Source organism: Haliotis rufescens, unplaced genomic scaffold, assembly GCF_023055435.1.
Source record: "Haliotis rufescens isolate VD_foot unplaced genomic scaffold, xgHalRufe1.0.p SCAF_36, whole genome shotgun sequence".
NCBI classification, from domain to species: Eukaryota; Metazoa; Mollusca; class Gastropoda; order Lepetellida; family Haliotidae; genus Haliotis; species Haliotis rufescens.
Genome location: NW_025964068.1, coordinates 823,622 through 846,055, shown reverse-complemented (window position 1 = coordinate 846,055; position 22,434 = coordinate 823,622). Strand labels below are relative to the sequence as shown.

At 42.1% G+C, this 22,434-nt stretch overlaps 1 protein-coding gene across 2 annotated transcripts in view; it reads left to right on the top strand.

Moving 5' to 3' along the window:
* Positions 1-22,434, top strand: part of LOC124119292 (tetratricopeptide repeat protein 28-like) — a 309,240-nt gene that overhangs the window by 151,233 nt on the left and 135,573 nt on the right. For both annotated transcript variants that reach the window (XR_006858615.1, XM_046481753.2), the window contains exon 11: positions 12,036-12,267. Coding sequence is in view for 1 of the 2 variants with exons in the window: in XM_046481753.2 (XP_046337709.1) it covers positions 12,036-12,267 (232 nt within the window). In the remaining variant the exon portion in view is untranslated. The remainder of the gene's footprint in view (positions 1-12,035; positions 12,268-22,434) is intronic.

Below are 22,434 nucleotides of genomic sequence, written 5' to 3'. Positions count from 1 at the left end.
GTGAAAAGTATGGTCCCAAGCTCTGCCCCTTGAATTTTATCAGAGAAAGTGAAGCTGTATTCTTGTGTCGACTTTGTGTTGTTTATGGGTGGGACATAATTGATGTAAGACATCATGTCTTATCATGTGACTTTTCTTATATGGACTCGTTACTACAAGAGAGTGAGTGAGTGTGGTTTTACACCGCTTTTAGCAATATTCCAGCAATATCATGGCGGGGGACATCAGAAATGAGCTTCACACATTGTACCCATGTCGGGAATCGAACCCGGGTCTTTGGAGTGACAATCGAACACTTTAACCACTAGGCTAACTGACCGCCCCCGTTACTACGAAAGCAACTACGCTCATTGGGTAGAACTTGTAAATTCAGAAACTGGGGCTTGTACAAATTGACCAGAGTCGACTTTGAGAGAAGTGAAGGAATCTTTGCAAAAATATGGGACGAATAAGGGAATGTATGACAGTTATTTTGTTGAATACATTATCAGAAAAGAAATATTTCAGTTGTTCAGTAGATCCTTTTATTCAGTTACTTAGTTTGTCAGCATGTTTGCAATTTTTAGAACTTACAAGCAAACTGATTGTTTAAAATAATGATAAATGAAGCAGAAAAAAATTGAACTAGGTCTAGATAGATCCACAGATTTCATCATCTCAAATTATTTGTTTGAATGAGTAAGTATCTGTCAATTCATATGCACTTGGAAACTTATTCAGTAGTGCGATTTATTTGGGAAAAGAAGGTATGGGCGATGCCCAAGGAATGGTCGATGCCCAAGGATAGTATATATGCACAATGTGAAGGACACATATGAAAAGTTTAAAATGTCTGTTAACAGTACAAACATATTATTTATATGCTCTATTCTGCATAGAGTGTTTTGATTATATGTTTTTATATATTTGGCAAATATATTCATTAGGCCACAAATGTAACCTTTACTAAATACAGGGGTAGAAGACATTGGCATTCCAACAGTCACATATGTGTTAAACATGCTACTTCTAGCTTAAATATTCAAACTGCCTTAAACAATTTTATGTTAACCTCCAGCCCACAAGATAGTTCTCAATGTGAAGAACTCGTTGGTGCCTTCTCTGATATTTTACAAACCATCAGGCCTGTGAAGGTCCGGGGTAGAATAGGTCTTCAGCAATCCATGCTTGCCGTAAAAGGCGACTATGCTAGTCGTAAGAGACGACTAACGGCATTGGATGGTCAGACTCGCTGACTTGGTTGATGCATATCATCGATCCCAATTGCGTGGATGGATACTCATGTTGTCAATCACTGGATTGTCTGGTCCAAACTCGATTATTTAGCACCGTCATATAGCTGAAATATTGCTGAGTGCGACGTTAAACAAAAAAGACAAAAAACAAACTTAAATTGGGAATTTAACGTGCGCTTTCCGATAGATGCGTATGCGTAGTTTGCGCACGGGCCTGACATTCCATTGAGTGATCGGTCGAAAAGGGTATGTCCGAAAAGGTGAGGCAACCTCTTAGGGTTGCTAACTTAATTTTGGAGAACAAATTTGGAATTTTGAAATATGCCATGCAGAAGGTGGGTCGGGGGTTGGGGGGGGGTACTACATGGGAGTTTTTGTGATGTTGTGTGGCTGTGTGTTTGATAGGTTTAGAATTTTAGGACTATTGACAGCTTGTTTGTTGTAGTTTTAGATGCGGCTGAGTAGGCCTGATTTGATTTAGATAGATGACCAGTGCTTTATAGGTTTGTAAGTTATTTTCGTTTTTTTGTAGCGTTGCTAGTGTCATTTGATTGTTGCAGTTTAGTTTTGATTGGAGTGTTTTCCTGTGTTGCTGGCAATGTGTGCAATCTAGTGTTACGTGTGCAGTGGGGGCATTTACCGGTTTGGTGTTTATTAATTTGGTGTAGGTGGGAGTTTAACTTTGTGTGGCCTGTTTGTAGTTTGATTATTATTTATGACACTGAAAATTTCAAGTTCTAAATCAAAGATTATTCAAAGAAAGACAAATGTTTTTTTTTATTGCAAATACTTTTGTTTTTGGCAATTCTTGTTTCATGATGGCAAGGGCAGTTTTATACACACCAACTGAGGAACTTGTGACACACCAGCTGATGAAGTTGGATACTGTGATTGCATCAATGTCACACACTTGAGCATACTGCAACAAACCTGGAAAGTTCTGCCAGAGTAATTACACACTATTTCATTGATGTGAACCCTTAAAAAATACATAAGGTAGGATATTTCCATGTACCTTTCTCCAACAGAACAGGACACAGTACGTATATGTGCCCAATTCCTTTTTCAAAAGATAATACTTTCCCTTATAAATACTGTAAAACAGGAAATTAATGCGAGCAGAATATTAATGCAAAAAATGCGAGTGACGGAAGGTCGCATTAATTTTATGCGCGTCAATTTTTCAAATAACAAAGTCACCTACATAAAGTGAAGTTGAGTTGTGGTCAGTTCACATCCTGTCAAGCAGCTAACAACGCGTGTTGGTCTGACGTTGATTAATGAACAATTTGCATACTCGTATATGCAAGGGACCGACGTATGGTTCTCAGTAGGAAGTGACAACTTGGAGACGATGGCTTGCGGTATATACAGTTTTACTTTATACATGTAGATATATACATACAAAAGACACTTTGTGCCAGGTCAGCACATAGTGGTTGTGGTTGTTGTCTTGGTGCCCCGGAGCACCCAGCCTAACCCTAGCTAGGCTAAGGGTAAGACCTTTCTTTCTCTCCTCTCTGGACCAAGGCTTATATAGCCAAGGTCACCTGACATTTAGTAAGTAATAAATATAAATGTAAACAGTAAATAGCACCATAGCAACCCAAGCTATGACGTGCGTAATGGCAGGAAAACATCACTTCTTTCCTGTGTGTGCTACAGTCAACACCTATTGTTAAAGTTGTAACGATCTAGCACTTGATTGCAGTCACATTTAACCTAAGATTGTTCTATAGTCAGATATATTAAGTCATATTAAGAGCTGCTAATTGTCATGACGATCGTACTCACTTAAGTATTGCTCGTGTGAGGTGTCTCTGAGGTCGTCATGGAGTCTCCCCCTCCTCCTGCTTGTAAGAAGTGTGGCCATTTTTTGAACATGGGAGATCCTCACAACAACTGCTGGAAACACAGAGAGGCCAAATGCACTGAAGAGGCAAGGGGGGCAAGGGCGGCCCAGTCTAAGGCGCCGCGATTCGCTGTGCAGAGTTGCATCCCTTGGGCAGGCCAGAAACCTATGATTTTGGGTTCGAATCCCGGTTCGCCCCGATTATGTTTCAAGGTTTGTCAGCACCATACCTGTGCTTGTGGGTTTCACCGAAGTCGTATACGTCTGAGACATGCATTACTTCGAGCTTTCCTCCCACATTAAGCTGACATGCCGCTATTTAACTGGAATACTGTTAAAAGCGGCGTGATACCCAACTCACTCACTCACTGAAGAGGCAAGATGCGATCAGTGCTCTATTTTGTCTAAGAAGGCCTTCAACAAACTAGCAGAAGCCTTGACTAAAGCCAGAAGAAGAGAAGCAGACAGTATTGGCAAAGAAGAGTCCTCCGGGCCAAGAGGCCGCATTGGGGACAGCCATCTGTTCAGACCACAGCGTCTCTATCTACTTCTCCATCGAATGAATTTACTTCTGCGTTCTCTATGAACATGTTGAAACAGCTCTTCAACCAGCAGAAGAAGATGATGGCTCGGAAAGGACCTCACGATAGCCCAGCAGACTGTTACGGAGTGTCACTTAAACCGCAAAGTTACCATCAACCGACGGAACCCAAGCCGACCACTCGGACGGCACTGGACCATCCAGGGTCTACCGACTGAGATGGAGATTAATTACATCATGGGACAGTCCAGCGGTTTGATGGAGGACCCGTACGGGCTACGTTATACACGGTTAGTCGTCACAAGCCCAACAGACCTTTCTCATAGCGGAGTCCTGGACACCAGCGGATGATGAACCGCACAGGGAACACGAGTGTATGGATTATGACGAACATCCACCCCTCCCAGGAGTTACCCACAGTGATTCTGAGGCAGAATCGGACCTATATGAGGAGGTTAATCAGTCTGACCATTCACCCCAACGGGATGGAATGACAGAATACGGAGGATGTCATGCTCCTACATCATCTCAACATATCCACCAGACATTGCCATGGCTGAGTTATGCAGGCAAGGTGGTACATCAGGCTTTTGAAAGTCTGCTCAAGCTCAGACAAGATGACCGGCTACCCTTACCTCAATTGAATCGGAAGTTGTATCAAACCCATGATTCTCCACTTCCAGACCATCAAGTTTTGGACAAGGACTTATTGAAGCTAGTACGCAACCCTAATACTAAAGTCACGTTACCTGCCTCCTTGATTATAGACCTGTCTATGAGGTCCAGACATTTAATGTACATTGGCGCATATGTCAACTGGTTTGTCGCCGGAATCTGGCACACCATTGCAGACATCATATGAAGGCATATCTGGAGAGACTCCTATGACTATTAGGATGGAAAGACTCATCATATAAACAGCCACCTAAGAAGAAGTTTGTTCCCTCTTGGTCGGATTTGTTCCAACCTAGTCGGGGGTATGACAAACATCAGTCTTCTCAGGATTCGGTTCGTCAGCCCGACTACAAGAAACGAGGATCCTTTCACCGGGGCAAGTCCGAGGGCAGAGGTGAACGCAGGTTCTGACTTCCTTGCCACCCATTCTGCTGTTATAGACCCTTTCGACCTGGTCAAGTCTATGGACTGCGATTTACACCAACTGTCTTTCAACTTTATGACTCCTGAGCCAGTTGGAGGGCGTTTTCTGTCATATGCCGAAAATTGGAAGCATGGATACAAAACTGCATGTCAAGAGGCATCCCATCCTGACATCTCAGGCCATCAAACACAGATTCGTCGGAGCCAAGTTAGCAGCAACAGATCTGGCCGTCAGGAAGCTTCTAAAGAAGCCAGCCATTCGGAAACTATCGGAGATCAACAAGACCAAGGTTTTTATTCTCCAGTATTCTTAGTTCCGAAGAAGAATTCAGCAAACATGAGGATGATAATAGACTTAAAGATCCTCAACAAATGATTCATGGTACCAGATGGCTGTTCACCAGGATTACAGCGCCAGTCATCAGGTTTGCCCACCTCCAGCTAGTACCAATCCATGGGTATCTAGACAATTTCCTGGCAGCAGACCAAGAAGAAGCTCAGTTACACCAGAACATGCTATTTTTGTTTCAGGTTATGACCTACCTACGCCTCCTAGTCAACCCTCCAAGTCAGAGACCACTTCGGTTCAAGACATTGTATACATTGGAGTGCATTTCAAACTCCACAAGGGATATCTATGTCCACCAGAGGATCGATTTGTCAAGACTATTAGGATGATTCAATCCCCATTAAGTCAACCCAGCAATTCTCTAAGGTGGTAGATGTCTCTTCTAGGCAGCCTAACGTCTCAACAGGAAGGTTGATGTTAGATCCTCTACAGACATGGATTAACTCACTACAATCCCACACCCTAGAGTTCAGGACTCAGTTACCTCCCAACTTATTACGGGACCTGCATTGGTAGACATGATGAGTGACATTCCTCTGACTTCTCAAACGCCCAAACGCCATCTATTTGCAAATGCATCAGTTTGGGGATGGGGAGCCCATATGGATGATTTTATTGTACAAGGGTCATGGAACACCGGAGACAGGATCCTATTTTTTAACTGTGGGGAAATAAAGGCCATTTATTATCCATCCTGGGATCGAAGATACGTTTCTTCAAATCATCCATCCTAATAGCCACAGACAACACCATAGTAGTGGCATACATTCAGAAACAAGGAGGAACCAGATCCAGTTCTCTGATGATGGGGACAACAAAATTGACTCCATCAGTTGCTGGATGAAAGTGAGACATATTCCAGGAAAGGTGAACAACCTTGCCGACAGCCTTTCCTGCAAGGGGAGAATAGTGGCAACAGAATGGACCTTACATCCCCAGATCTTTGCTTGGATAACCATGTTATGGGACACACCACATCTAGATCTCTTTGCCACCTGCCTGAACCATCAACTTTTGGTCCAGTTCCTGATCGATGCGCTATCGATGGATTGGACGTGCATACCATGGTCTCTCCTAGTCAAGGTCATCTATAAGGTGGAGGAGACGGATTGCATAATAATCTCCATAGCACCAGCAGAGCGTTGTTCCCCAGATTATAAAGTTTATTAATGGAAGAGCTTCTCCAGTTACCTCTCCATCGAGATCTGCAGACATCCGGGTACTCTGGACTTGCCTCTGAAGCTGTGGCAAGATCATGGAGACCTTCATCCTCCCTTATATTTGACAATAGATGGGATAAGTTCATCCAGTAGAGAAGACGACAAGGGTTTATAACTTATACACCCATCCCTATGGTAGCAGACTTTCTACTACATCTATGTCATGACAATAAGTTCCAACATGGGACGATAGTAGGTTACAGATCGGCACTTCACTCTGTACTTCAACATGACAGACTCTCAATTGGAAACCATCCCATTCTAAACATGCTGATGAGATCCTTCCCCAAGTGGAATCTATCTGTTGTGCTATCGGCACTTTTAACAGAACCTTACAAGCCCCTGGCTAAGGCCACCTTACTCCAAAAATTCAGGAAAGCCTCTTTCCTCCTACCCATGGCAACAGCAGCAAGAGTTTCAGAACTCCATGCTCTGGACTATTCTATCCATGCTCAACATTGGACCTCAATTACTCTTATGATCGCTCCCAGATTTTGCAGCCATAAACAGTCTACCACCATGGGGCCTTTGGGCCATAGACACTTACCATTCCTGCCTTTGGGCCGACAGTGGATCACCAAGACCTATTCGTATCCTGCAAGCCTCTTTCCAACAAGGACATCACCAAGCCCATGGTAACGGGCTGGCATAAGTCTACCGTTGCAGCAAGTTATACACAGGCACGGAATTCCACTCCCCCATCTTGGATCCTTGCCCTAGCACTAGCCACAAGTCATGCTTTATGAAAATCCGTTTCGGTGGAACAAGTGGTGTCAGTGGGCCTCACAAAACACCGTCACCAGCTTTTATTTTGTTGACGTGCAGCTGGACCTAGAGGGCATATACCCCTTGGCACCATTGTCATGGCGCAAACTATCATCCACCAATAGTTTCCTTTCCTAAAAAAGGGGGGAGCTGGTAGGATCTGACACCAGCAGCATCAGCACCCTTGATTATCCTGTCTATTAGGCATAAAATTGATTAGGAGCATCTTGAGTATCAACTGCCTCAAGAACAAGGTGCAGATGACCGGAAGTGACGTTTTCAAGTCCTCAAGAGAAATGTCAGAGGAAATCATCTTGGGTCAAGATTAGAATCAGTGATTAAGTGGTTTCCAAGAGAGGATTACTGTCAAAATCACAGGCAGTTACTAGAGGCAGATCCCGCCGGATCCCTCTGGTATATTCTGGCAAAGATGTAATAGAGGTACAGGATTCGCAAGAATTATCAAACAATAGTTATCATTGTTAATAATTTTAAGAATACTGCCTCTATTACATCTTTGCCAAAAATCCTGTATTTTGGCTTCAGTCACACTAACTAAATTTTCAGATTTTCAACAGACATCCTTTTCACTGTCAATTACACACAATCAGTTGTTCCCAAATAGCACTATAGCTACCGAAGCTATGACATGTGTAATGGCTGGAAACCGCATTTCTTTCCAACATCTAACCACTAGAGGTAGATGAATTGGGGAGGTGGTTGGGACTACTACTGATGTAATAGAGGTAGTATTCTTAGAATTATTAACAATGATTGCACAAGACACAGTTACCAAACACGGATAGCAAACTTGCTCAAACTTTGCACATTGCACTTGTAAAACATGCTGTCCACAGTGACTGAAACGTGGTTAATGGTAGGTGTCAATAAATGTCACAACCACATGGTTCATTGATTAGGTACAATGAAGAAAATTCCTCCAAATGGGTACATGACAGAAAATGAAAACTTGCATGCTATAAACAAGATTGAACCTGGCCAGTCAAAGAATGCAGTTGCCAGACATTTTGGTAAATCTAAAAGTGAGATATCCCAACTGATGGAATGATATTGGCAAAATTAGGGTGGGTAGAAGAAGGTCTAGAAATTCTACTCCCAGGCAGGATTGATATCTACACACCATTGTGTTGAGGAACAGATTCATTTTTGCACCAGAACTGAGGGACAACTTCAGGGCTGCCATAGGAAGCCAACTTTTAACCATACGAAACAGTTTGAAAACTGTCGGTCATCAAGACGTCCTTTCAGAGGAATGTGTTTGACTGTGGCAAACAGGCGCCTCAGACTACAGTCATCACAGCAGTTTGAAGGTTCTCAACAGCGGCATTGGAGGTACACCATGTTTTCTGATAAATCAGGGTTTTGTTTATGCTTTACAGATGGTAGACAATGTTTGGAGTCCAAGAACACGATATGTATGGTTTTGGCTGCATCATGGTCTCATCTTGCATCACTTACGATAACAGGATAAATCTAATGAACGTGCAAGGAAACACCGCCAGTAAACATTATGTAGACCAGATGTTAGGTCCAGTGGTCATCCCATTTCGTGTTTCACAGAGGTCATGTTGCAGTCAAATGTCTGAGGCAGCCAGGAGTCATAACTTTGTCTTGGTCACCCAAATCTCCAGACATGTCACGGATAGAATACCATTTGGATGATCTGAACAGAAGGATTTGTGAATGACCTCAGTGTTCCCAGAATTTGCCACTTCATCAGGCCTCACAAGAAGAATAGCAAAGAATACCAGGAGAGACAATCCGGCCTTTAATATCCAGTATGCCCAGAACATGTCATGCCTCCATCCTGCATCGATGCTCTTGGGTCATGGACCAGATATTGAATTTACTTTGAAGATTGAATTCCACAATGTCATTTCTTCACATATCATTTCTGAATAAATTTGTGTGTTCCCTTTAATGTTGTTCCTAGTATATCTGCTGTGGGGGACTTTTTACACCACCAGGAGGAAGTGTTTTACTGCAGGGAGATCCAGGCAGAAATGTGTGGATCTCAGAAGTTGAAAAATAATAAGCAATCAACTCCAGCCATGCAGTCCATCCTTGTTAGGCTCCTAACTTTGAAGCTACCCCTCGTATTTTCTCCCTTACCAATCAAATGACTAAGACGTAATTTTATGTTTATGCTTGTTTCATTTTATAAAGTGATTTTGTTGAAGAATGTGAATGAAGAAAGTTCCAACCTGACCTTTCATCGTTTTCCTTAAAATGATAAAAATATAATAATAATAAAAATACGAGTACAACACACCTACATGTACCACCAGTCTCTTCAACCCTTGGCTAATAATGTACATCAGTACATCTCAGTTGACGTGATTAAAATATCAAATGTCAGCAGACCCTTGTTTAAATTGGCTGTTAGTGGCCATATTTTGATCATGCTCTTCTTAAATTGCTCTGTAAACATAATCTCTGAAATCACCCAAGCGAGGAAACTGCATGTACGTCTATTTCTTTTTCTGATGTGTATATGTTGATCAAGGATTTTTGTGTAAGCTTTTGTTGTCAGTGTTTAATGTTAAAGGGGCACTGATCTAACGCAATTCCCCGGGACTGGTTGTTGCCTTTGTTATTGTTTTTTCCCAGTGAGTACCCGGATGTATAGCAGAAATCTAGACTAGTTCGCGACCTCTGCTGCGCCATTCGTAAGCGCATTAGTCGCTTTTATGGGTAGTAATAAGGGCGTATGGTCACATTGATGAACAAAATGAAATACAGTTTTCGAGATAATAAGGAAATGTAGGTATCTTTGTGGGTAGCATCGGTAATGGTGACGAAGTTTTGATAAGTCACTTGCTTGGTAATTTTGCGATTTTCGTTTACACTATTTTGACTTGCAACACAAAGTACATATCTCACCTGAGCATTGCTTTTTTATAGTGTGTATTTTTTTTTACTGTCAAAGGTGTAACAAATTTATTAAACGTCTAAATATTCAGTTATTTTACAAAGTGACTGAAAAACATTTCCATCTGTATTATTATGATAACGAATTCCAAACATTTTGATGTTTAATGTCATCACCAAGAGACTGAAAATGTTACGTTGAGAAAAGTACATTTCTATGTTGTTTGGCTTCTAATCCTACATAATAATCTGTTGTGATGTTTGTAGGCCCTTTTGATCGTCTTAATCAATCTGGACAGATTTTTTAGTCAAAATGACTGAAATATTTACACATTTTATCAATTGCCTGAGAGAATCACATTTTACAAATTAACGGTAATATATACACGCTTACAAAGGAAAAGACCTGTGAAAACAACGTCTATCGCGCATTGAAGAATTTCCCAACCAAGACGTAGAGAACCAAAACCAAATTTGTTCAAATGAAGGAAAACAAAATGCAAATTTCATAATTACAACCTACCAAATTTATGTGTATAAATTTTAGGCAGCGTCCTTGTTCTAGGAATGTATCCGTGAATATCCACACAAAGGAACAATATCCCACTCTTCTGCAGCTGTACAAAGAAACCTATTCGATGTCACGTGTCTCTGTAACAATCAAATATTTTAAAAGATATATATCGTTTCGGGATATTATAACCCGTGTTCGTTTCTTAACTGATCACTTAGATTGTTTCAGGTGTTTCACATAGGTCTCAAGGGTCGGCTGTGAAAGCCCACGTGACAACTATTTTCATAACGTCCACGGTTCCTAAAAAATCCATTGAGTGATAGATAACAATCAATCAACGTATTATCAGTTAACCCTTCGAACAAAGTATGTTGTTTTTACATCGGCAGTTCACGCCATGATATGAGTGTATTCCCTTTGTTATAGTAAACCTAGACATGTAAACACTCACTTTTGACATATCCACTGTGCAAAGATAACAGTGATTAATCAATCAACGTATTTTCTGTTAATCCTTTGATGACTAGGAACGATCCGTTGATTTACAAAAAAAGTATTCACCTCTTGCTGGGCTGCCACGTGCATATTACATAACACACATTTCACCTCACTTCAAACCTGGATTTAGATTGAATAATTACCCCAGACACAATAAATGCCAAATGGGAACCTTTGTCAGGTAATCTAAGTGGTGCTACCACTAATTGTACCTGTAATAAATTCATTAACTGAGCATCAAGTGAATGATGACAAATACACAAGTGAAGGGTTATACGAGAAAACGTGCATGTCAACAAGGGAGTAGTAATCGTATTATCGGCGCAAGCAGAAACCCGAAAATGCTTTCACTGCATGGATACTTTTTTTAGTATTTAACTATAACCATCTGGGGTATTTCCAAATGACGACATCCGATGAGCTCCGCTGTTCTTTTTGTCTGCTTGTTTAGGCTGAAGAAATTAATTAACATGCGCCCTTTGTCGAAATCTGTATAGATCACAGTTAACCAATCAGTGTTTATACAAAAATGCGTAAAACAAATATTGCCTCCAGCCTCCAAGTTTATTTAGCTGTCCTTGCAGACAGTAGCCCAGTCTCTGGTCACGCTCAGTTGCGTTGCGTATCATCCGGGTACTCACGGGGGGAAAAAACAATAACAAAGGCAACAACCAGTCCGGGGAATTGCGTTAGATCAGTGCCCCTTTAATGCTGACCACTTAACTTTTGCTAAGTTTCTGTCTTTTGTTGATGTGTAAAACATTTGACTGCATGTCCAGGTGAGCTACAGTGCTGTGACACAATCTTTCTGAATTTTAATAGATGCTAAAGTACGTTGCAGGAAAGTGATTAGACATTTGTGTACTGTGAGTGTCAAATGTTCACCTTTTTTTTACCTTTGCGGGAAACCATTTACCTTCAACTTCTGCCATTACCTGAAATTTCTGTATACCTGCCCACTCAGCCAGAGGCAACATTTACCCCAAAGGATTTCTTTCTGTTTAATTGATGCATCTTTAATTCTTGTATTATACTCTTTGAATATCCTTATGTATGTTGTGTTATTTTCAGATTGAAAAGTCAATTCAGCGAATAATGCATGGCACAAAGAATTCAATGTACACTACATATCAGAGCATAGAGAACAAAGTTGGGGGAGTCCATGGATGGAAAGATCTACTTCAAGCAGTTGGTTTTCGTTTTGAGCCAGCAGGAAATGGATTACCACCAGCTGTTTTCTTTCCGCAGTCAGATACTGGAGACCGACTAGCACAGGCCAGTGCCAACCTCCAAGCACTGCTAGGTATGATTATTGACTGGCCATCATATATGTTATGTTTTCATCACAAGTGTCGGGGCGGTCGGGTAGCCTAGTGGTTAAAGCATTCGCTTGTGACGCCCAAGACCCCGGTTCGATTCCCGACGTGGGTACATTGTGTGAAGCCCATTTCTGGTGTCCCCCGCCGTGATATTGCTGGAATATTGCTAAAAGCGGCGTAAAACCATACTCACTCACTCACTCACAAGTGTCATGTTGACAATGTTATTTCATCAGGGGCGGTCAGGTAGCCTAGTGGTTAAAGCGTTCACTCGTCATGCCGAAGACCCGGGTCCGATTCCTGACATGGGTTCAATGTGTGAAGCTCATTTCTGGTGTCCCCCGCCGTGATATTGCTGGAATATTGCTAAAAGAGGCGCAAAACCAAACTCACTCACTCAGTCACTGTTATTTCATCTCTTCATTGGCCATATCTGCTTACATCATTATGACCTTGGATATGCATCATAGCAGAATATTATTTGGTTTGCTTACCCTGATATTATTGATATGAGCTTGTCCTCAGTTTTCATCTATCTATGTGTCTGTTAGTCCTCAGCTTAAAAACTCCTCCCCTTCAAAGGTTTAATATCACTTCCATGTCCATTTCTACAACAAAGCAGATTTTTCATTAAAAGAAATTATCCTCCTTAGCAATTAAGTTTGGAAGTATGCACTCAAACTATTAGGTCTTTTTTTGCTCATACTAAAGTGAAATTGTGTCAAGGCCTTTCTGTTTGTCCATCACCTGCTGTCAATCATAAACATCTTGTCTGTAACCAATGAAGCTTAGATTTTTATAAGATATATATATCTTTTTATACTTATCATATCTCACACTTGGCATTTCTCCCTTTTCAATTGATCCAAGATTTGAAATGATCCTTGATCATGTTTCTAGCTTGTAAAAAAACACTTCACCTGAGCACATCCTAGACATAACCATGGTCACCAGTAATACCATTTGTCTGTGCACTGCATGAACATTGTGCTGCCTGACCACGTGACTTGCACTGTCACATTGCTCTAGTGTGGAGGAGAGCAATACTTATTTCTTGAGTATATGTAAAGCTTTTGTTATGGATAGAAAGGAAAGGAAAATGTGTGAGAGTTGCAAGCTGACATTTTCTGTAAAGGATCCGCATATGAGCTGTTATAGTGACTGTTGAGGAGTGCTTTTCCTTTTGTTCTCTACAGATAGAAATGAGCAAAAAAGGAGAGTGACAGATGATCTAAATCAATGCCTGAGGAACATGGGCCTTTTGCTGCCAATAAAGAAAAAAGAACAACTTTAAAGGCTGCTCGATTGGGTTTGTCAAATGTGAAGGCTGTAAAGGTAGCATCGATGAATGATCCATCAGTCTCGTTGGAAGAAGGCTCGGACTCATTCTTGACATAAGACATAACCCAAGAAGCATCTGTAGTACCTAGATCAGGAGTCATCTGTGTGTGGAAGCTGTCTACTGTCACTTCTTTGACTTCATATCAAGATAGGTACAATGTGTGAAGCCCATTTTTGGTGTCCCCCGCTGTGATATTGCTGGAATATGTTGAAAGCGTCATAAAACCATACTCACTCACACACTCATTTTGGCATGATCTTCATAGAGGTTTGAAGAACCCTTGCTCAGCAACTTGTTCAACGAAGGATTGATCCAAGGATTGGGTTATGAGTCCCAGGGACATAGATGGGGAATCACAAGGATAGTCACGAACAGTGAACTTTTCAACATTCTTCAAACCTTCTAGGGGATCAGCAGAGGTTCAACAATCTACACCTTGGATCTTCAGGATCGATGAACCTTTCAATTTTCGGCGAACTTGGATGGGGATCGGCAGAGGTTCGATGATAGTATGGGATGGACTCAGGGAACCAAGGTTCAACTTGCTGGAGTGCGGCACACATAACATGGAGTTCCAATTCACTGTAACTGGATGTGCACCTGTAGACACTCAACCCCAAGAGAATGTGTAATATGTCGATTGCCGAAGATAGAGAATTTATACATCTAGATACGGCCTAAATCTAGACACAGCCATTCATCCAACCCTACCATCGTTCTCTACTCTACCATTCTATCCGCAACAGAAGCAATTGCGATGTCTTTGGCACATGCGATGAAGTCAGAAGAGGCTTATATTCATGAGGCGATTGTGCTTATACTCGTACATGACAAGTTTCAAGGAGTGATGGATCAACTGTCCCATGTCATTCATAGGAGAGGTAGTCTTCTACTTGTACTTGGGAACAATAGCCTTGGTTCTTCAACACTTTGTTCACCAATGGTATTCAGGCCAGGGAGGTGACAAAGAGATCTCAGCTTGAGATATCTGTGGACCTTTTACAACTGCTGTCACAGCTTCCGGAGAATCACCGCCTCAGAAGGAAGGCTCAATACAGTCTGTTGCACCCAGATCTGACTGAAGGCTGAGGTGATGAGTCATCCTATGCAGACAATTCTGCCATCCAAGTGCCAGCTCTACGTGACACAATAGTTATGCTGCTAGACAAGCATGCAATAGGATCATTAGGTCCCAATCCCAAATCCCCAGGGTTTTGCTCTTCAGTGTTCCTCATCCTGAAGAAAGACACCGGCAAACTGCACATGATTTTCAATTTGAAAACATTCAATGTGCAGTTCTTGGAGACAACACTGCACCTTTGAATGGTTTCAGTCACTCTTCTTCAAACGATTATTCTACCTGGTGACTACATGGTCAGTCTGGTCCTCAAGATATGTTCCTTCACGTGCTTATCCATCTGGAACATCAAAGGTATCTTCGCTTCATCTTCCAGGGAAAACACAACCAGCGGCAGGTGCTCCCATTTGGCATTTTCATGGCCCATGTGGAGTTAATTTTTTAGCTTATTTGGCGTATATGTATTTAGCGGTATGCAACTGGGTGAGAGTGAATTAGCTCCCTTGGCTGGAACATGTGTTAAGATCTGTACATGCAATGCCGACGCTTGTCAACATTAAAGTATCATGAAGCCTAAGAAGACTGATGTCTTTATTCAAGAACCCGACATGGTGTCAGAAGTGGGATGTTTTCCCCACGGATAGCCCACTATGAACTCGAATAGCAAAAGTATGTACGTTTGATCACATAGACTGATCTCGACTCGTATGAACTGAAAGTTTGAAACTGGCTGAGGTTGGCATTAACGAAGGGTAAGCACTAGCTCAGTTACAAGTTCCTGTAGTGACTAATAGGGTTTCTCCTCCCGAACACTTTGATTTTACTAAACCAGAAACGTGGCCGAAATGGTCAAGAAGCTTCAAGTGTTTCAGACAGTCATCAGCGTTGCACAAAGAACCAGAAGAGGTCCAAGTAAATTCTCTTATCTATCACATGGGGGATGAAGGTGATGACATTTTATCGGCACTTCACTTAACTGTTGAAGAATCTAAGTCATATCAGACTGGGGGCGGTCAGGTAGCCTAGTGGTTAAAGCGTTCGCTCATCACGCCGAAGACCCGGGTTCGATTCCCAACATGGGAACAATGTATGAAGCCCATTTCTGGTGTCCCCCGCGGTGATATTGCTGGAATATTGCTAAAAGCGGCTTAAAACTATACTCACTCACTCACTCATATCAGACTGTGCTGGATAAAATTGAGAGTCATTTTGTAATCTCTCGAAATGTGATTTGTGAACGTGCAGTCTTCAATAGAAGAGTTCAAGAAGAAGGTGAAACAGTAGATTCCTTTATTAACTCTCTTCATGTATTGGTCTGCCATTGTGAATACGGTGACTTGCATGACAACTTCATCCGAGATCGCATTGTAGTTGGGATCAGTGATACTTCACTAAGTGCTAAATTGCAGAGTGACAATAAACTGACTTTAGCTAAAGCTGTCATGTTAGCTCGTCAGAAGGAAATGATCACTAATCAGCAGTCAGAACTCAGGAAATCAGAGATGTCAAATGCTTCCGTAGAGGCAATCAAGTCTCGCAAATTTTCGAAGCAAAACAAGTCTACTAGATACCAGGTCTCAAAAACTCCTACAAGAGTTCCTACAAGAAAAGGACAAATGAATGACCGTGGAAGCCTAAAAGACCTTATTGCATGAAATGTGGTGCTAAACCATCTCACAAATGGAATGAATGTCCAGCCCGTGATGCAGAGTGCCATAAGTGCAAGAAAAAGGGCACTATAGTTCAGTCTGCCTTAATAGTAAAAAGGTAGATGAATGTGTGACAGATTTCAACATTGATGGCGATGATGTTGAAGAATTTTTCGTCGGAGAACTGAATGAGCCTGTGTCGGGAGACGACAAAACTGGACCATGGATGACAAACATTTCCTTCAACGGAACTTCACTTAGGCTGAAAGTAGATTGCGGGGCCGATGTAACTGCCATTCCGGAACAATCGTATTATCAGCTGAAAGGTGCAACCTTGCAACAAACCAACAAACATTTGTTAGGCCCAGCGAGATCCAGACTTGAAGTGTTATGAGATTTCAGCTCGCAGTTGAGGAAATGTGAGAAACTTACCACCCAGGATATCTACGTTGTGAAAGGTCTAGAACGCCCTCTCCTCGGACGACCAGCAATCAACGCAGGTCCAAAGTCACAACTGAAGATGTGGTTGGACAATTTCCCAAAATCTTTGAAGGACTTGGTGAGATCCCTGGGGAGTATGACATCCAGTTGAAAGAGGATGCTGACCCTTTTTCACTGAACGCACCAAGACGTGTTGCAATCCCGCTACTTGAAAACATTAAACAAGAACTTCAGAAGATGCAGGATGCAGCTGTCATTGAGCCTGTCACAGAACCAACCGACTGGTCCTCGGGAATGGTTGTGGTACCCAAGGGAAAGACTTGTGTGCGCATATGTGTAGACCTTACACAGCTGAATAACAGTGTCAAAAGGGAACTATTTGCAATGCCATCAGTAGATCACATCTTGGCACAGATTAAGGATGCAAAGTTCTTCTCTCGTCTTGACGCAAATTCCGGATTCTATCAAATCAAGTTGTCTGAAAAATCGTCAGAACTAACAACCTTCATCACTCCATTCGGACGCTTTAGATTCCGAAGGATGTCGTTTGGTATATCGAGTGCTCCAGAAATATTCCAACGCAAGATGTCACAAATACTTGAGGGCTTGCCAGGTGTCATCTGCCTGATTGATGATATTCTCATCTAAGCCACAACACAACAAGAACATGATGAACGTCTGATCAACATGCTGAAAAGGTTCTCTGACAACGGAATCACCCTAAACAAGGCCAAATGTGAATTTGGTAAAACCAAACTTTGTTTCCTGGGACAGATCATCAGTGAAAAAGGTGTCGAAGCAGATCCTCAGAAGGTTAGTGCGATCGACAACATGAAACTACCAAAGGATCTAACTGAGTTGAGGAGATTCCTTGGCATGGTAAACCAGATGTCCAAATTCTCAAGTTCCCTGGCGGAGAACACAAAACCTCTGAGGGACCTCCTGCACAAGGACAGTGCTTTCCTGTGGGGAGAAGCTCAACAGATATCGTTTGACAGGATTAAGTCACAGCTATGTCAAACTCCTACATTGGCGATGTATGACCCTGTGAAAGAAACAAGGATTTCAGCGGATGCATCAAGCTATGGCATAGGAGCTGAGCTAAAGCAGCAACAGGAAGATGAGTCATGGCGACCTGTGATGTTTGCTTCAAGAACGCTGTCGGAGACAGAACAGCGATATGCCCAGATTGAAAAAGAAGCATTGGCCATAACCTGGGCGAGAGAATGCTTCAATGACTTCATTCTCGGCAAACACTTTCAAGTGGAAACAGATCACAAGCCATTAGTGGCAATCCTTGGATCCAAGTGCCTCAACGACCTATCTCCTAGACTACAGCGGTTTAGGAAGCGGCTGATGAGATACAGCTACATAGTTTTTCACACTCCTGGGAAGAACTTGACTGTAGCTGACACCCCCTCAAGAGCTCCAGTGGAGGAAATACCACTGAGAACATAAAAGGAACTGGAAGAGAAAACTGAAATGTATGTGGAAATGGTTATCAGTCACTTACCAGCTTCAGATGCAAAACTGCAACAAATCTCAACAGAGCAGCATTCTGAATATTCTAGGATCTTCAGTTTCATCCAAAATGGATGGCTTGCATATCACTCTCTTCAGGGGGAGGAAAAGAGGTTATACAGGTTTCGGAACAACCTAACAGTAGTGAACGGCTTACTTCTCAAGGACAACAGATTGGTCATCCCCAAAACACTTCGCCCGGAAATGATGGAAAAAATCCACGCAGCTCATCAAGGGATACGAAAGTGCAGGGAACGAGCACAGACATCGCTGTGGTGGCAAGGACTGAGCACTGAGTTAAAGTCGGTCGTTGAGAATTGCAAGGTATGTTTTCGAAATACAGACCAAACCGGAAAGAGCCTCTGATGCCCACACCCTTACCTGACAGGCCTTGGCAGAAAATAGGGACCGATTTGTTCGAACTGAACAAAACCATGTATCTGATTGTGGTCGATTACTTCTCCAGATATGCTGAAATAGCTAAGCTGTCCTCGACAACCTCAACCAGCATCATCAACAATCTGAAGTCGATATTCTCATGGAATACCGGAAACAGTTATTTCCGACAACAGGCCTCAGTATGCATTAGCAGAATTTCGAGAGTTTGTCGACAGTTACAGCCGACAAGTGTTAACAACGAGTGCTTTCGAGACCTCGACTCAAAACAGAAGTTGGCAACAAAACACAACCATTATCTACGTCACAGAGTGAAAACACTTCCACAGTTGAATCCAGGCGACTCTGTCTGGTTGAACAAATCCGAGAGCAAAGTTGTTCGGAATGCAGATACCCCCAGATCCTACATTGTGAACACACAAAATGGGGAAGTACGAAGAAACCTATCAGATCTACGCAAGATTCCAACACCGGAAACCTCAAGAGACAAAGTTTGTGACTCTGAGGTCAACCGAAATATGGACTGCAACATCGCTCCCCAGTGTTCACCAGGAACACCAAACAGACACTCAGACACTAAAACCAGAGTTGGAAGAATTTCCAGACCTCCCCAGAGACTTGATCTCTGATGAGACTTTTGTAGTGAAATGTTGAGGTGTTGATCAATCCAGTTTTATTGTTTAAGTTTAGTGTTCAACAATGTGAATGTAACAAGTTTAAACAGTTATTTTGAATCATTGACTTTTATTCATTCGCTCTTTAGAAAAGACTATTTTGTCAAAAGTATTGTATATGAATTTAATAGCTCAGAAAGGAGGATGTGGAGTTAGCTTATTTGGCGTATATGTATTTAGCAGTATGCAACTGGGTGAGATTAAATTAGCTCCCTTGGCTGGAACACGTTGTGAGATCTGTACATGCAATGCTGACGCTTGTCAACATTAAAGTATCATGAAGCCTAAGAAGACTGATGTCTTTCTTTGAGAACCTGACAGGCCAGTGATTATTCACTGGAGATTGTCTTTGAGGCAAACAACTGCATTCAAGCTCCTGCTGCCTTTCCAGTCGTAGAGAATCATCTGCAGTTTGCCAGGGAGTTGTTATACCAACTTGGCTGTCTCGTCCATCCTAAGAAATCATAGATGATGCCCCCACAACGGGTCCAGTTCATCGTAGCAATGTTAAACTCCCAGGAGAGGGCACAGGTGGCAGAGTCACTGTGCAGAGTTGCATCTCTTTCGCACGCCAGAAACCTATGATTGTGGGTTTGAATCCCAGTTTGCCCTGATTATGTTTCTAGGTTTGTCAGCACCATACCTGTGCTCGTGGGTTTCACTTCGGGCTTTCCTCCCACATTAAGCTGACACACCATGATATAACTGGAATACTGTTAAAAGCGGTGTTAAACCAAATTCACTCACTCAACACCCAGGAAGATAAGGTTAGTTCCAGGGGACAGGTGGGTGAAGATTAAGAAACAAGTACCGTTGGTACTCAAACTATCTCAGACACTTCGTCAGTGGTTATAGGGTAAACTCGAAACTTTTGACCTTGGCCAATACAGAGCTTTCTGAGATCGTTTCCGCAAAAAGACGTCTGCATGATCAAGACTCGACTCCTGATGTCATTACAAAATCTCCTTCATTGGTGATTTGGGGAGTAGGATGTTTGCAAAGGAGTCTCTTTGACACCGTTCACACCAACTCACCACCTTTTTGGTAACACCTCAACAAAGGAATGGGGAGTGCATCTGTTAAATCTCTGAGTGACTAGACAATGGTCTGCAGATGAATAATACTTGCACATACAAATCTGGAGTTCAGAACAGTGGTCTCAGCTGTTACACACTGGGTGGAGGTACTATGTTCATCACGACTGATGATCCAATTGGACAATGCCTCAGTCATGCGGTACATGCATAAGATGTGATCAACGAAGTCTGCATTGCATCTACTTACGGTGATCCAATTCTTCGAACTGATTGTTTTGCTACAGATTCAACTTGTAGCCAGACACATTCTTGGAATTCAGGACACAAAATTAGTGGAGAATCCATCCAGATCTGCCACGTATACAGGAAGCTGGAGTTTGCGACCAGTTGCAAACATGTCATGTCCGAAACCGCTACCTCTAACAGGGTGGCCCAACCTACTGGTGCATTCACACAGCAGGTGACCACACTCAAGAAAGAGCCCGGGACAGGAAAAGATATTTGGCACGAGTGGCTAAGGCTATTGCTATGGCACAGAGACCCTCGACTCGAGGCTTTTACGATAATAAGTGGTTATCATTTGAGACAAGGCTCAAGATCCCACTAAAGCCTTGCCTCAATTCTTGGCCGAGTTTCTCTTACACTTGTGTACCAAATGACACTTGAAATGCAGCACCATTGCTATGTATTTGGAAGCTTTAAATTCAGTGTTGCCAATACTGGAGGATGGTAAAATTCCGGAACTGCAGTCGAGGGTCTATGTTCCATAGCAATAGCCTTACATGTGACCAACTGTAATGTGGAGACATTTGTCTTCAACCAATTTCAGTATGACATAGCAGCTAGTGATTGCAGGGGGTACTGCTTGTGAACGGAACAGCACAGCTTCACTATTGTTAACAAGTAAGCAGTAAATGCATAAAAGAGTAATGAAGGATAAGTGTACAAACATAAAAAATATCTATTTTTTGCAAGTTTTCTGTTTCCATTGCAACAAGTTTGATTTTTACTCTGTTCTTATTGGTGTGTTTGACCGGACCATATCTCTAAAACTAGTAGGTAATCTTTCATGACACTTTATATGCACAAAGCCCAGATTGTCAATGGTGCCTTTCGCTATGTAGGGATATTTAAGATTTATAACTTTAACTAATGTGTCATAGCAACCAATTTGGGACAACCATTGTCTGAATTAACATATATTTCCAAAGGCACAATGTAATGCTTAATTGGCTTTACTTTAAGGTGCTAATCCCCACTGTTAGTCCTTATTGTATCGTACATTGACTGCCTTCCATCCTAAATGAGCTTGTGAAACTATGTCACTGATTAATTACCATTGTTAATATTTATGACTTAATCTATGTCAGGTGAGCCTTGGTCAAGAGATGAAAATCAACCTTTGCCTAGCTACGGTTGGGCTAAGTGCTCGGGGACACCAACACTATCACTACTATCACTGTGTGTTGACGTGGCACATAGTGCTTCTTGTATATATACTGAACTAAAAAAGAAACATCACCCCAAGTAACATTGCATGAAAAGTTGTCATTTAAATATCTGGGTAATTTTTGTCAAAGTTTCTCAAATTTAACATTACCTTGTCCGGAAAAAGGAAATTTGACCATAAAAAACAAAGCAGAAGACAGTGATACCCATCGCCCAAACGCATCACGGCAACGGCCATGGTAACCCGATGCATGTGAGTTCTGTGCAAATTGAAATGCACATGCGTTCCCCCATTTCTTGCCCTATAAAAATCCACCCATATAGGACCCGTGAAGATTCCGGAGTAGAATAGGTCTTCAGCAACCCATGCTTGCCGTAAAAGGTGACTATGCTTGTCGTAAAAGGCGACTACCGGGATCGGGTGGTCAGGCTCGCTGACTTGCTTGATGCATGTCATCGATCCCAATTGCGTGGATCGATGCTGATGATATCAATCACTGGATTGTCTGGTCCAGACCCGATTATTTACAGACCGCCGACATATAGCTGGAATATTGCTGAGTG